We start from the raw sequence: 13281 nt of genomic DNA on the forward strand, positions 1-13281 counted from the left end.
AGCATTTATAAGCACAACGCAACACGAACACACGAGGCAAACAGCGTCAATCAATTTTGACGAAACCATTCTCTCAGAGGGGTGGAAAATCTCTAAGCTTTGAAAATGAATTATTCTACAGTTTTCGTTTGTCGTGACGAATTTATGATTTTTTGCATACAAAAAGAATATATTGAACGATGGAAATCAGTGCACATATCAGAAAGTCGGTTGTTTGAATGTCAGGTGTTAAAAATAGTTAGAAACAAAACATTTTGTAGACCCCTCAAGTTTAGAGTGAATCAAACCACCTCCAAACAGAAGCTTTGCAGATTTCGTACTCGGCCCACAAAACTTGTGCCAGTGTTTACCTGCGGCTTTGTAGTAATTACATAACGAGATTAACAAACATAAAAATAACGGTCGTTTCAAACAAATACGGGAAAAAAGAAATATCAGACCACAGAGCAAGTGTCCTGGCTCTGTGATCAGACAATGCTTTCTCATTCAGTTGTCCAAAATACCATACAAACACACTAACATAATGCAAGGTTCTTTCAATCGTAAACCTTTCAAAGCCAGAAAAGAGAGAGAATGAAATACAAAGCAGTGAAAGAAAATACATTATAATTATAGACTGATTACCGAACCCCATCCTAAAAAAATATCTAAACATACAGAGTGGTGAGATGCCAAATTCCCCGATCGGCGATCATACCTATAGATGGCGCTGTTAAATATTTACGGTCGAGCTATGCATGCATTATGTCGATGCATGGTAAAGTGTCATGTGCATGAAGTGCGAAGTCACGCGGATAGCCTATCCATTGAGGAAGGCCCGCAGAAAAGAAAGTGCGTTAATTTACTTGGCGAAACCTCACAAACTTCACTTGAAGTGCGATGGCGTCAAATTTTAGTGGAGCCCTTCGTCTCACTGATCTGGACGATTTTATTACCCCATCTCAGGTTAGACTTTATTTCACAACAATCTGAGGCCTACCTGCTGTCCTGATGTGTATGACGCATTCATCATAATCTGATATTGCTGTGGAGCTTTGAGAAAAAAGACGCCTAGGCCGACATGTAGGCCTTAGCTATATAAAGTATGATATCGGCTTTGCTTTGAAAATACACGGAAATCGCTGGAAGCCTAGCGACCACAGACGGCATTGGATAGTTTTGATTTCAGACCCAGGCCCTGCGTGTAATTTGGGCCGTAATTTTTTTGCGTGTTTTCCTATGAGCAGTTTGATTTTGATTTAACGTTATATAATGTAGGCTGTACTAACGTTTAACATGCCTCAAAAGAAAAACCAGTGCATGCTTCGGGCATGTCAAGCAAATCAAATATACAAAATCGAAGCAAGTTTACATCACCAAACGTTTGAAATTTGTTTGCAGTGTTACCGTAGGCCTATCGGTCGATCTGCATGGTCCCTGCCATGCTGCAGGTCGACGTTACTGCTCAGTCTGTCTATTTCATAATTTTGCAATTGCAATTGTTATGCCCCAACTAGGCCTATGGCCTCGGTCCCAACTATTGTTGGGCTGGTCCCAACTATCGTTGGGAGTGGCCCAATAATAGTTGGGACCAGCAGCCTAAGTATAGTCCATAAGTGGGGTTTAACAATCAAAATGATCGTGCTGATTGACCAGCCACGTTCTACACGAACATGATGAACATTTGATCTGATGCTTAAAATCTTTGCTTTCATACCGAGTATGCATCAGCCTTAAAAGGCGACCAGTGTGTATGGGGTAGCACTTACCCCCAGAACTGTTGGAAGAACCCCACAGTTCTGGGGGTAGGATGCCTTTATAGTTATCATGTCATCTTCTCTGCTCGGTCTCCCGACCAAGTGATTTATTGTAATATACACAGAATTCATGACAAGTTCTGCTGGTTATGAATCAGAGACTATCTGGTTTCCATTCATTGTTTCCATCTTTAATTTGCTTGTAGGAATGCATCAAACCTGTCCAAGTGGAGCGTCTTCCTGGCCAATCTGGTCCCATTAAAGTTCAGTCAGATGGCAGCTATGTCCAAATAGGCGTAGTAAGAAGTTATCGTCTTTGTAGAATCATTCAGACATAGTTTGTGGGGAGAAGTCTTCACTCTAGAATAAGCAGCTTTGTGGAAAACTTGAGTTCAAATGCTCGTGAGTTGAAACGTGTACAAGTGACAGACAGGCACATTTTACAACCAGTCCAAAACATCTAGAGTAGTCTACAAGAGAAGTGTGACAGATGAAATGGTACACAGTACCAAGTTTCTAGAAATTTCTGAACTTTTCACTCATAACACCAAATTAATGACAAGATCACCACCAACAGAGTTCAGTATGAAAGACCAAAATATATTCATGTAAAAACAGTTACAAAATCTTTTGTTTCCAACCATCATACCTTAATATTTTTTTCAGACTGTCAACATAAACACAGATTTACACTAGGCCAAATACAAGTGGTGTAAAAAGCATGGAAAGAATGCTGATCTAACTGATGTTTAATCTGTATTTGGTCAATATAATGACCAGCCACAGATTTGAACCTGTGACCTTTGAATCATTGTAAAGGTGCCATACCAAGTGAGCTATTCAGTCGTACGCTAACTCTAAACATATTGCAAATTGTCATTGTCTGTTTTGAGATGGGTCTAGTCAGAGGCCATAAGTCATGTTTGTAATCATATTTGCTCCAATAAAACTTTGGTGTTGACCCAGTTATTTTTTGGTCCAATATTATCAAAGGATGGTGAAGCCACACAGCTGAAGAAAGCTCAGATCACTCTGAATGATTGCCTTGCGTGCAGTGGCTGCATTACGTCAGCAGAGAGTGTTCTTATAACCCAACAGAGCCAGGAAGAATTACTGAGGGTCTTAGAAGCCAACAACAAACTTCCTGAGGTAAAGAATCAAGGAGGTTAATGGGTTTGATTCACAAGTAAGCCCTCTTGAGGCTCAAATTGTAATAGTGGTGCTAGTTACTGCCATGTCTGATAGCGCATATGATCGGCTTTGCAAAAATGAGTCTCATGTTGCCCGAGCCACTATTGAGTTAAAGACTTGAAAGAATCTTGCAGAGTGTTTAAGCAATAGGAATCCTTAACATTTTAACATCTACATAATGCCCATTTTCACCATACCAAACTGAGTGACAAATCAACACAAAGAGCTCAAATTCCTCAAGCTAATACAAAGTAACACTCAAAAGTGGCTCTGGTGACTCGAGACTCATTTTTGCAGAGAATACATATGACCCACTTCCTCAGAATTAGGGCAACGTTTGAATTATCAGTGCATAAGCACGATTCACTATTTGAATGTCTAAGGCTACGACAGTCCTTTAATCACTGTAATTATTCTGTGCTACTTGAAATTTCGTATACAAATGTTTGACCAGCTGTACAGAATTTTACGGTTATTCCGTGGCAGCGAAGTTATCAAACCCAATCCATCTGCAATCTTTTTTGGCAGGGCCATGATCAGAAAAAACTGGTGGTGGTATCTGTGTCACCCCAGTCGAGAGCCTCGTTGGCTGCAAGGTATCATCTATCAGTACAGGAGACTGCATGTAGACTGACTGGATTCCTGAAAGAGTTAGGTGAGGGGTGTGGCTAGGGAGTAGAGTTTTAGGAGGTGGGAGTTTACTAGCCGCATTATCAAGAAAAAGTACAAATAGTATCCAATAGTTATTTCTGATCATGAAATACAAAATATCGGAGTTAGTGTTAAGTGTTGGGTGTCATTATTGCCAGCTCATAATACCATCTGTGAATTTTAAAACTTTAAGATTTAACTGTCAATCTTTCTTCTAGACAAAGAAATCTTCCCAAAATGATGATCAATACTAATTTCTGTGCACTTGCAGGTCTTAATAAATGTGTGCCGTTAAAGATCTAGGATTAGCATTATATTTCTGCAGTTCTTAGCTTGCTGCTACATTAAAGTTGGTAATGAGATGTTACTGAGAATAGTGGTTTATTACTCACAGTGGTGAATTAACTTTTCAAACCTTGCATGTCTACAGGTGTGCACCATGTATTTGATGAGACGTTTGCCAGGGACTTCAGTCTTCTTCAAAGCCAGAAGGAATTTGTCGACAGATTTAGAAGACGAGAAGAGAAAGGAAGTCTACCAATGCTTGCCTCTGCCTGCCCAGGTTGGGTTTGCTACGCTGAGAAGACCCACGGCTCTTACATCCTACCTTACATCAGCACTACAAAATCCCCTCAACAAGTGATGGGATCCCTGGTCAAAGATTACTACTCCAAGCAGGGCGGTTGCAGGCCAGATCAGATCTACCATGCCACTGTCATGCCTTGTTTTGATAAGAAACTTGAGGCATCGCGGGAAGACTTCTACAACGACATCTACAGGACTCGAGATGTTGATTGTGTTATAACATCAGGTGGGTTCAAAGCATTTACTAACTTCTTTGTGGTCATTGGACTGAGGGAATAACAGTGTGTCTTCAGCACCGAAGAAGCAAAAATAACTGTTACTATTGAATACTCTACTGTTGTTTTCACTGTATAGCCTCGCTCAGGTGTGTTGTTCTCACGCGATTGTTAAATTTGTGCACATAAGGTTGAAATTTAAAGCCATGCTGCCCGTACCGTTTGCACCGACAACTTCATGTGACGTATGATGCCTCATTCCTTGGCTCTTAAGAGTAGGCTATGCAACAAAAATTGTACCATCCTTGCTTTAAGAAAATTTTGATTTTATAAAAATACCGAATTGTGAAGAGAACCATTTGCAGCTTAAAAGTGAAGCAGCAAAAGATTGTGCTCATGCAAACGTTTATCAATTGTGAAATGTGCTTCATTTGAATAAATTCATAAATAAATTTGTAATTGTTGTTGTTTTAGGAGAGGTTGAGGCAATGCTAGATAAGGAAGACCTATCCCTAGCTGACATACAACCCCAGGACATTGATCCAATGTTCCCAGTGTCAAGGGACGGACAGCTGGTGAATCATGTAGGAGGTGGTTCTGGGGGTTACTTGGAACACATTTTCCGATATGCAGCTCAGGAGTTGTTTGGAATTAACATAGAACACATCGAGTACAAGACTCTCAAGTGAGTGGTTGTGAACCCTGTGCCTTCTAGATAGCACCTTTTTGAATATTTAGTTTGCTGGTGTGATTTAACCCTAACACTCCTCAATCCTTCACCTGTTGGAGGATTGAGGAGTGTTAGGGTTAAGCATTGTGGACTTGGTGTTTTGCAATATAGCTTGTGGGAAGAATTCACAAGTTTGCTTGGTTGGGACTGAAATCTATGATTTGCTGCTTAATAGTGCACATGGCCATGTAAACTGAACATCCAAGTTCACAATTTCACAGCAAAGAATTCCATCAGACACAAACACGGTAAAGGGGGCCTGTCACGTAAGCAGTGCTTCTCCTATGGTTAGAAACTTCTGCAAGTGTTCCTACGCCCAAAATACATTTTACACACATAACCAGGCACGCAGGCTGCAGTTTGAATGAAACAGTAGAGCACTTGGTGTTCTTACAAAGTTGTTATTCCTGTTTGCAGTGAAAAATGGATGGAACAAAATTCACCTGTCAGTTTTGACATTTCAAAACATTTACATTCTCCGCACTGATGCTCGTGAACAAATGGATTGCTCAAGGCACGGCAGAATGTAAAATCATGAGGCAAACACTGCTGACGAGATGGTAACTTACTGGCCCCCTTTTCCGTGCTTTGTATCATCAAACATGCAGGCAATATCCCTCTCTCCTATACGTTCTTTTTGTGACACTAAACACTGTCATGCAAAATGAGTTCTAAGGCTGTTGTTCCAGTAATTTTGTTCCAGTGTGGATTGGAAAGAGCAAACTGAGCTCCGTTTTGATGTATATCAAAATGGATACAATGTGGCTGAAAAATGTTGAGGGTTTCTATTGATATAATATGCAAGCTTATTGACAATGTCTTCAACTCAAAAGTGGCTCTGGCAACTTTTAGCTCATTTCGTTAGGCTGGGTTACAAATAGCCGTGAAAAAGGGTGAATGGAGTTTTTGTTTGCCATAATTTCCCTCCATAAAGGAACAAAGACTTCAAGGAGGCCATCTTGGAAGTTGATGGTGAGGTGAAGCTCAAGTTTGCTCTGGCATATGGCTTTCGGAACATCCAGAACCTGGTGCAGAAGGTCAAGCGAGGGCGCTCTCCATATCACTTTGTGGAGGTCATGGCTTGCCCAGCTGGTAAAAAATAATGTGCTTTTGACTTACATATCAAACTTGAATGATCATAGATAAAAATGAGGAATTTAGCTTGTGGGGAATCGAACCTCCAGCCCCATGCTTTCTAATGCAGATGCCATAGGACAGGGTCTATGGAGTGTTTTGTATCTGTCCCTGGTAATCTGTGCACAAAATATATCCTGGGTACCGGGCAAAATTAACCAGTGGATTATGAATTGTGCTTTAACTGGCCTATAGGAGTGTGACCATGTACATGTACACAAACGTGGTGTGTCACCGTTCTGTGTTGATGTTGTTGGTCTTTTAAAATGCTATTTCTTGTACATGCATTGGATCTGTAGGCCTGATGAGCAGGGGTAACAGTGTAGGATTTAAGAGTGCCACTTTCTGCCCAGATTGGGACCAAGAGAGGGTGAAGTTTTGCCAGCAGTGCAGGTTCTTTTGCTGGGAACTGCACTTAACTGGTTCACGAATGATACTGAATGTATGACGAACGCTCCTTACCAACATGGCCCTTTGATGAGGGGGATGCTTCTGCCCCAGGCTGATTGGCAGATATAGTCAACTCTCAATATAAAGAACACTTACAACAAAATACATGTACTGTTGTAAAGAGCAAATTCTGAGATTCCTAGATTGTTGAATTTGTGTGTTTTCTTTGTTTGTCCACTCCTTACATAAAATGTCTGGTCCCTTAAACTTTGTTACTATGAGAGTTGACTGTACTTCTGATCAGTACATAATAACATGTTGTTTCTTGTTTGTTCTGTGTCCAGGCTGCTTGAATGGAGGTGGACAGATCAGATCTCAGGATGGAGAACAAGCCAAGGAATTATTAATCCGAGTGGAGGCTCTCTACAACTCCCTCAACACTAGGAAACCAGAGGAGAACCCATTGATTGACGAGCTGGTCTCTGATTGGCTTGGAGGACCAGAGAGTGAGAAAGCCATAGCTATGCTGAAGACACAGTACCATGCTGTAGAGAAGATGAATAATGCGCTGACTATTAAATGGTAGTGATCCATCCATGGACTAAAATCGACTTCCAGAGAAGACTACTGTAGCTAAGCATCCTCAAAGTACTTTGCCACCATTGTTTGGCTCTACCTAAACTACCTGGACTTTATAGCCCAATCAGATGGCCAGAATTTGAAGCCATTTCTGCAGTGGTATCAATCTGCATGCGCAAGTCACACGGAAGTTAAATACCTCTTTTGACCTGTTACCAAAATACACAGGTGCCTCAAGTTTTCCACTTGCAAATTAATGGTTTAATTTTTGGCTAAAAATTTCAACTTTGGAACAAGGGCAAGATGTACCAACTATTGATGTACTGCTCGACACCGAAAATACCGATATGCAAGATTCTTTTGAACAGTATTTGTACAAGATCTCTTCGTGGATCATTATTGTTGTCAGCACTCTGAGGTGAGCTTACAGAGTGATATTTGCTACCACAAAAAGCCTAACACAGCGGCCAAGTTGAAGCTCTACACAGTCTGCCTCCACAGACCTCTCTGACTTTATGTGTCTGAACAAAAACAAAACGCAGATGAGCACATGTAAACACTAGCTTGATGCTTTGACCCATCTGCCAGGCCTGTGTACATGTCTACCGATCACCAGATTATATTTACATCCTTACTCTCCAGTGTGAAGTGGTCAACGAACGTGCGTAGGACTCTCATACCATTGCAGTAACGGTGTCTCCTCATAGAAATCTAATCATGTAAAAGTGACATAATTTACGCTTTCCATATATGTACATTTTATGGCCCATTTTGTTTGTGTACAGGGGCTGAGAGACATAAAAATGTGGTTTTTTTTCATCCATTGTTATGTTATGATGACTGTGATAAGTGAACAGGAATTCAACCAATATTAAGACGACTTTGTTGATCTAAGTATTTTTCAGTATTGCCTTTCAACTCTTTTCAAATTTTGAATATGCACATTTGGTTCGTATCCCATATGGTGGTGCTGCAGAAATTTTAGTGTTTATCAGATATAAGCTTGCACACTGGGCTTTCCAGACAAGGAGTTACTTCTCCAACTCCTTTTGAACACGCTCGACTTGGATCTCCCTAGTTTATTAGAGTTAGCCTTGCTTAAGTACACTTACTGAAGTTCTTACTTAACAATGATCATTTTTTTATTTTATGGGTGAAGGTGGTTCTTTCATCTATAAAGACCATGAGACTGATCTTATTACAATGGTGGCAGGAAATGACTCTGCTCATTCCAAGGTTTATTTTAATGGTGTAAGTTGCCATGGTAATATTTTTCAATGTATAATTTTGCAAGTATTTATTGTGTAATATTCCGGTCTGATGGAATTGGCTATCACAGAAATGTTTTTGTGAAATAAATTAATCATTTTCTCATGAAGCCAACAGTTTCTGTTGTTTGTTATTATGTAAAGGTTTAAAAATACTACTGGAGTACTTTTCACTTACTCCTCTGAATTGATAACTGAAGGGAAAATGGGCATGTTCATCAGGACATGATAAGGCCACCTGTTATGAAAGGCATGGTGAACACAATAATAGCAATAACTATGTAATGGTTGCTATGCTGGTTAAAATTATCTACTTTCCTCAGGTTAAAGGTATTGCCGAAAGGCTCTGAAAATCCAGAAGTCTTTTCAGTGCTAAAGAGTTCCAATGTTGACTCATTACTGCAGAAAATATACAAACAATGTTTCTTGAGGATCAGCGATCAGTGCTAAACGCTGATGGTTTTGAATATATTGAAACCACTATGAGCCGTGCTGATGAGGACACCAGGGATCTGAGGGTGCCAGTGAAGTTCTTTAATGTCGCTCTGCCCCTGGTGGACAAACAGCAGCTGAGGGGGGATACCGTCCAGTCGAGATTGTCCACTCTCGCCTTCTGGTGCCGTTTCCCGTTCACGTTCTAATGACAGATCCCAGAGGGTGAGCTGGTCATCAGACCCTGCTGCTGCAAACACAGTACTGTCCTGAGGGTTCCATTCCACGGAGGTAATTGGCCCGGTGTGATGCTTGAACTTGGCAACTGGTGGAGCTTTTTTCTACAGGCGGTAGAAAAGAACAGAGGCACTACTTTTCAAGCCTAGAACTAGCAAGAGTTTTCTTCAAAAAGCCTATACAATTGTTATAACGAGTACAATCACAAACTACTATCATAATGTACAGAAAACAAGTCAGAAAACTCAGGTTACATTTCTACTTCATCAGGCTGAATTTAGTAAAACGTTGGTAAGTGTACTGACAAAGCTTTCTTAGGCTGCGTCCATACTGACTGGCTTTGGCAGGAAGTAAAGCATGTATCTATGGGAAGTCGCTGTAGCCGGTAGCCATTGCATGGCTTTCACAGGGATGTGTGTTATTTCAAGCAACTATAACATTTGAATGCAGGTCCTAGTTGAATGTTAAATTCACAGCGCCACCATCTGGTCATGTACAAAAGCTAATAGGGCTTCTACCTGGAACTGTCTTAAGTCCCAGACATTCAGTACACCATCGTCACCTCCAGACAGGATGAACGGATCTTTCCTGTTCCAGTGAATGACATTGACGTCACTGCTGTGGGCTTCTTTCATGGTTATCATGCACGCCTTGCTAGGCGTTGCCCGTACATCCCAGATCCGGATGCTCTTATCAACTGAACATGAGGCGAAAACCTTTACAGGAGAGATGAAAAAAAAGTTAATTAGAAATTCCACTGAGCTGTTCATGAATGTATAAAGGTTGGTTTTAAGTTTGCTAATACATTTCATCAAGATATTACTATCGCAAGTTAAAGACAAAATCCTTGACCAAAAATGAAAACAGAGAAAACTGGTTCTTTGAGTATCCCTCTTAGCTGGGGAGGACACTATATTAAGCATGCTTAGCTTGAATGATATCATAACACTATAAGCTTGTTGTAAGCAGTAAACATTTCTGAAGTTTCAATACATGTATAATGATAGCAGACATACACATGTTTAGAATAGAATCCACACAGGATGTTCCTAAGTGAATTAACCTTCTTTGGAGGTGAATTAAATTTCTACCTACATTTTTCTCATTAGGTGACCACTGTAAATCTTCCACTGACTCTGCGTGAGCGGCATATGGTCGCTGGTCTACGGACCATTCCCCTCCTTCCTGTAACTTCCAAAGGTGGATGTTTCTCCGACAATCACCAGTAATCAAATTTCCTGCCGACAAATTTCAGGAATTTAGTTTTGAACTGCTGTTTGGGTCTTTTTCTACAATAATCTTCCCAATTTTATATCTTGTTGCATGGGTAATGAATTCTCATACCCAAAATGAAATCAGTTTGGACATGTTTATTCAGGATATTATTGTTAAGGTGCTGTGCTTCAAAATTTGACATTTTATATATGGGTCATTCCATGAGGTTGGGGCGGTGTCGCTTGTTACACCTGCAACTTTTACCACCTGTCATGACGTGTAGAGTAGGTCATTTACTCTGTAAGAATAACACACACCTTTGTATCCAGCCTTGCAAGATGTATAACGATGTCAATTTGGAATCCACAAGCAGGGAAATAGCTGTTCATTTTTACAGAACCAATGCAACATTTGACACCTTCACAAAATGTGCCCCAACCTCATGGAATGACCCACATGGACAAATCATTTCAAAACTTTTGAAACAGAATTCATTTAGGGTCTATCAGTAGAAGTACATAAATAACAGCATACCTGATGCGGTTGGACACCAGTCTATGGCATACCCTTCAATCTGATGACCGGTGAATGAGAACAAAGGCTTGTGGGATTCCTGCCTCATAAAGCGCCCCATGAGGTGGGCATTATTGACAGCCTGGAGGGCAGAGGTCAAATCCCACAGGTGGACTGTGCCGGTGTCGGCCCAAGTCGCTGCTACCTGTTTCTGACCAATGTCAGTGCTCTGAAAGAAAAAAATAAATAATAGAGACCAGACTGACTGAGAAGAGGTAAAGCAACTAAGAGTGAGAGAGTGGTTAGCTTTAGTACAAATAACAAAGTGTCAACCTGGCTTAGTTCAATGACAATGAAATGAAAAATAAATGTGGTTGGTTAACCACATTGTCAGGGTTTGTGTCGTTAGTGGGCTTTGCACAGAAGAGGGTGCTGTTTATTTGAGCAATTAGTAATTGATGGGCACCTATTGCTGGTCTATGTATCTACGATCTGTTTACATTTCATGCCTGATGCATAACTTGGAAAACATGATTCTGCTTGACCACTAGCATGAGTTATACTAACTCCCAAATTTATTGTAGCGCAATCTTTCGAAAGATAAACAATAACACCAATTTATGGACATGTATGGGAGTTGCTAGTAAGGTTGCTTTTGAACAATTGATGTTTTGGGAGGTCCACCAGTGCTATTTAGCAGAATAACACTGGACAAAAAACTGGATCATGCACAGGACTTATGCGGTCATGAGGCTTTCCATAGACCGGCATTGAATTCAATGGACACAGTCCAGAATTGAACCCTGTCATCAAGGGGTATTTACAAGGGTAATGGATAACGTTTCCACTTCTATCTTTAAAAGGGCTAACTTGGCCTGAAGGACTCACTCGAATTCTGTTGACAGAGCCTAGATGTTTCAGCATTGCCGTCTCTAGCTCTGGCTTACTGTCCTCATCGTCGCTGTCACTGTCCTCGTCACTGTCATCATCGTCGTCCTTCTGGCTAGTACGATGCAGGTTTGTCATCTTCATGATGATGACGTTGTTGAGATGTGCCTTCTCTGCCTGGGTGCCTGGAAATCAGTGGAAACACAAGTAAAATTTGAAGCTGTTTTTGGAGGGGGCTCAAATAATTTGGTTATAAACGAGGCCTCAAAATACGGTTGGCTGAAGGACCTTCAAAAGTTAAAGATCCATGGAAAATGTACTTTAGTTACAAATGAGAAAGTGTCCTATTTGATTTTAATCCTAACTCTGAATCACCATTGCCAATTTTGTTCACTTACACTATACCAGGAATGTTGGAACTTAAAAAGTGACTTTGACAAAGCAAAGGGACAATATTCATTTGCCAGGAAAAAGGCTAACTTTTCAAGGGCTTTATTAAAAAATGACTGTTTCATATTTTGCTCATTCTTACAATAGACATGACAGAGAACAAAATGTAGAGAATATTCATATTTTACAAAAAAATACTCAAAATCAAAGTACTGTAAGAAACTACTCATATCCACTGAATGATTATAATGAAAAAAAAAGACTCTTGAGCTGAAATTTTATAAAAAGGTTACCAGCAACAGCAAAGACTGTGTGGGGGTAGGAGGTGCGGTTCTCTCCAAGACTGTCTCTCAAAACATCAAAACTAAGACAAGGAGCACCTGTACAAAACAGCCAGGAACAAACCATGATTATTGGAAATAGGCCTATGACACGAAATAAAAAAAACCAAACTTTTTCGGAATTCAGTTCGGAAAGAGCTCCATATATGGATGCCGCGTGACTTCCTGTGCACAAACCCTATGAGACTGGTCTGAAAATTTCTGTCATTGTGTCTTTTTTTACTTTTAATAAGTCATGTATGATGTAGGTCTAAGTAGGCCTAGTAAGTAAACGACTTGGTTTTTTCCTTCCTAAATTGAACTTATCTAGACATGTTTTTGCTTTCTGATGACTAAGTTATAGGTCACTGTAGGGAAATTACTGGCGTCCCGTATATGGAACTCTTACCCTGAGTACAAAGAACTTTTTAAAATGAAACTTTGATCAAGTGTCCGGGAAGTAGGCAAAATTACCAGTCTGTGCTTGATGATACATATGATAGGCGGAGTCGTCACGGACGAGCATCTCTCCTTCATCAAGCGGATCCCCCGGGAGATACACCCTCCGCTCCCCGCCCTCACCATCTGATTCTTCCATGTCACTGTTCTCAGGGTCGACCACCTCCATTTCTTCTTCCACCTCACTGGTGGAATGCGAAGTGTTTTCACTTTCAGCTTCAGCATGTTCAGGGTTCATACCGCCGGAGTTTGATGCCATGTTGTTCGTCGAGCATTGCAAAATATTTGAGTAGTCGGATGCCCAAGAAGATGATTGTGTCTTATTGTTGAATACTACAAGAGACACGT

At 40.6% G+C, this 13281-nt stretch overlaps 2 protein-coding genes across 3 annotated transcripts; one reads left to right on the top strand and one right to left on the bottom strand.

Annotated features, from left to right (window-relative positions):
- Positions 1-751: 751 nt before the first annotated feature.
- Positions 752-8589, top strand: LOC110988827 (cytosolic Fe-S cluster assembly factor narfl-like). 2 transcript variants are annotated; one of them, XM_087139265.1, is made up of 8 exons: positions 752-945; positions 1943-2035; positions 2730-2885; positions 3456-3582; positions 4009-4389; positions 4853-5063; positions 6043-6200; positions 6977-8589. In XM_087139265.1, exons 1-8 carry the CDS (start codon positions 880-882, stop codon positions 7216-7218), a joined length of 1434 nt encoding a protein of 477 aa, XP_086995391.1. In that variant the 5' UTR covers positions 752-879; the 3' UTR covers positions 7219-8589. The 2 variants fall into 2 exon arrangements, with proteins under 2 accessions (XP_086995391.1, XP_086995392.1); XM_087139266.1 differs by lacking the exons at positions 752-945; positions 1943-2035 and adding an exon at positions 2039-2138.
- LOC110988824 (glutamate-rich WD repeat-containing protein 1-like) lies at positions 7450-13280 on the bottom strand. Its single transcript, XM_022252703.2, has 7 exons — positions 12949-13280; positions 12448-12534; positions 11765-11949; positions 10898-11105; positions 10244-10386; positions 9667-9864; positions 7450-9252 (listed from the first exon to the last, which is right to left on the bottom strand). The coding sequence occupies exons 1-7, from the start codon at positions 13190-13192 to the stop codon at positions 8926-8928; spliced, it is 1392 nt and encodes a 463-aa protein (XP_022108395.2). The 5' UTR covers positions 13193-13280; the 3' UTR covers positions 7450-8925.
- Between the last annotated feature and the right edge of the window lies 1 nt (position 13281).

Source organism: Acanthaster planci, linkage group LG07 (genome assembly GCF_054643075.1).
Source record: "Acanthaster planci isolate LZ-2023a linkage group LG07, COTS_SCS, whole genome shotgun sequence".
Taxonomy (NCBI): Eukaryota; Metazoa; Echinodermata; class Asteroidea; order Valvatida; family Acanthasteridae; genus Acanthaster; species Acanthaster planci.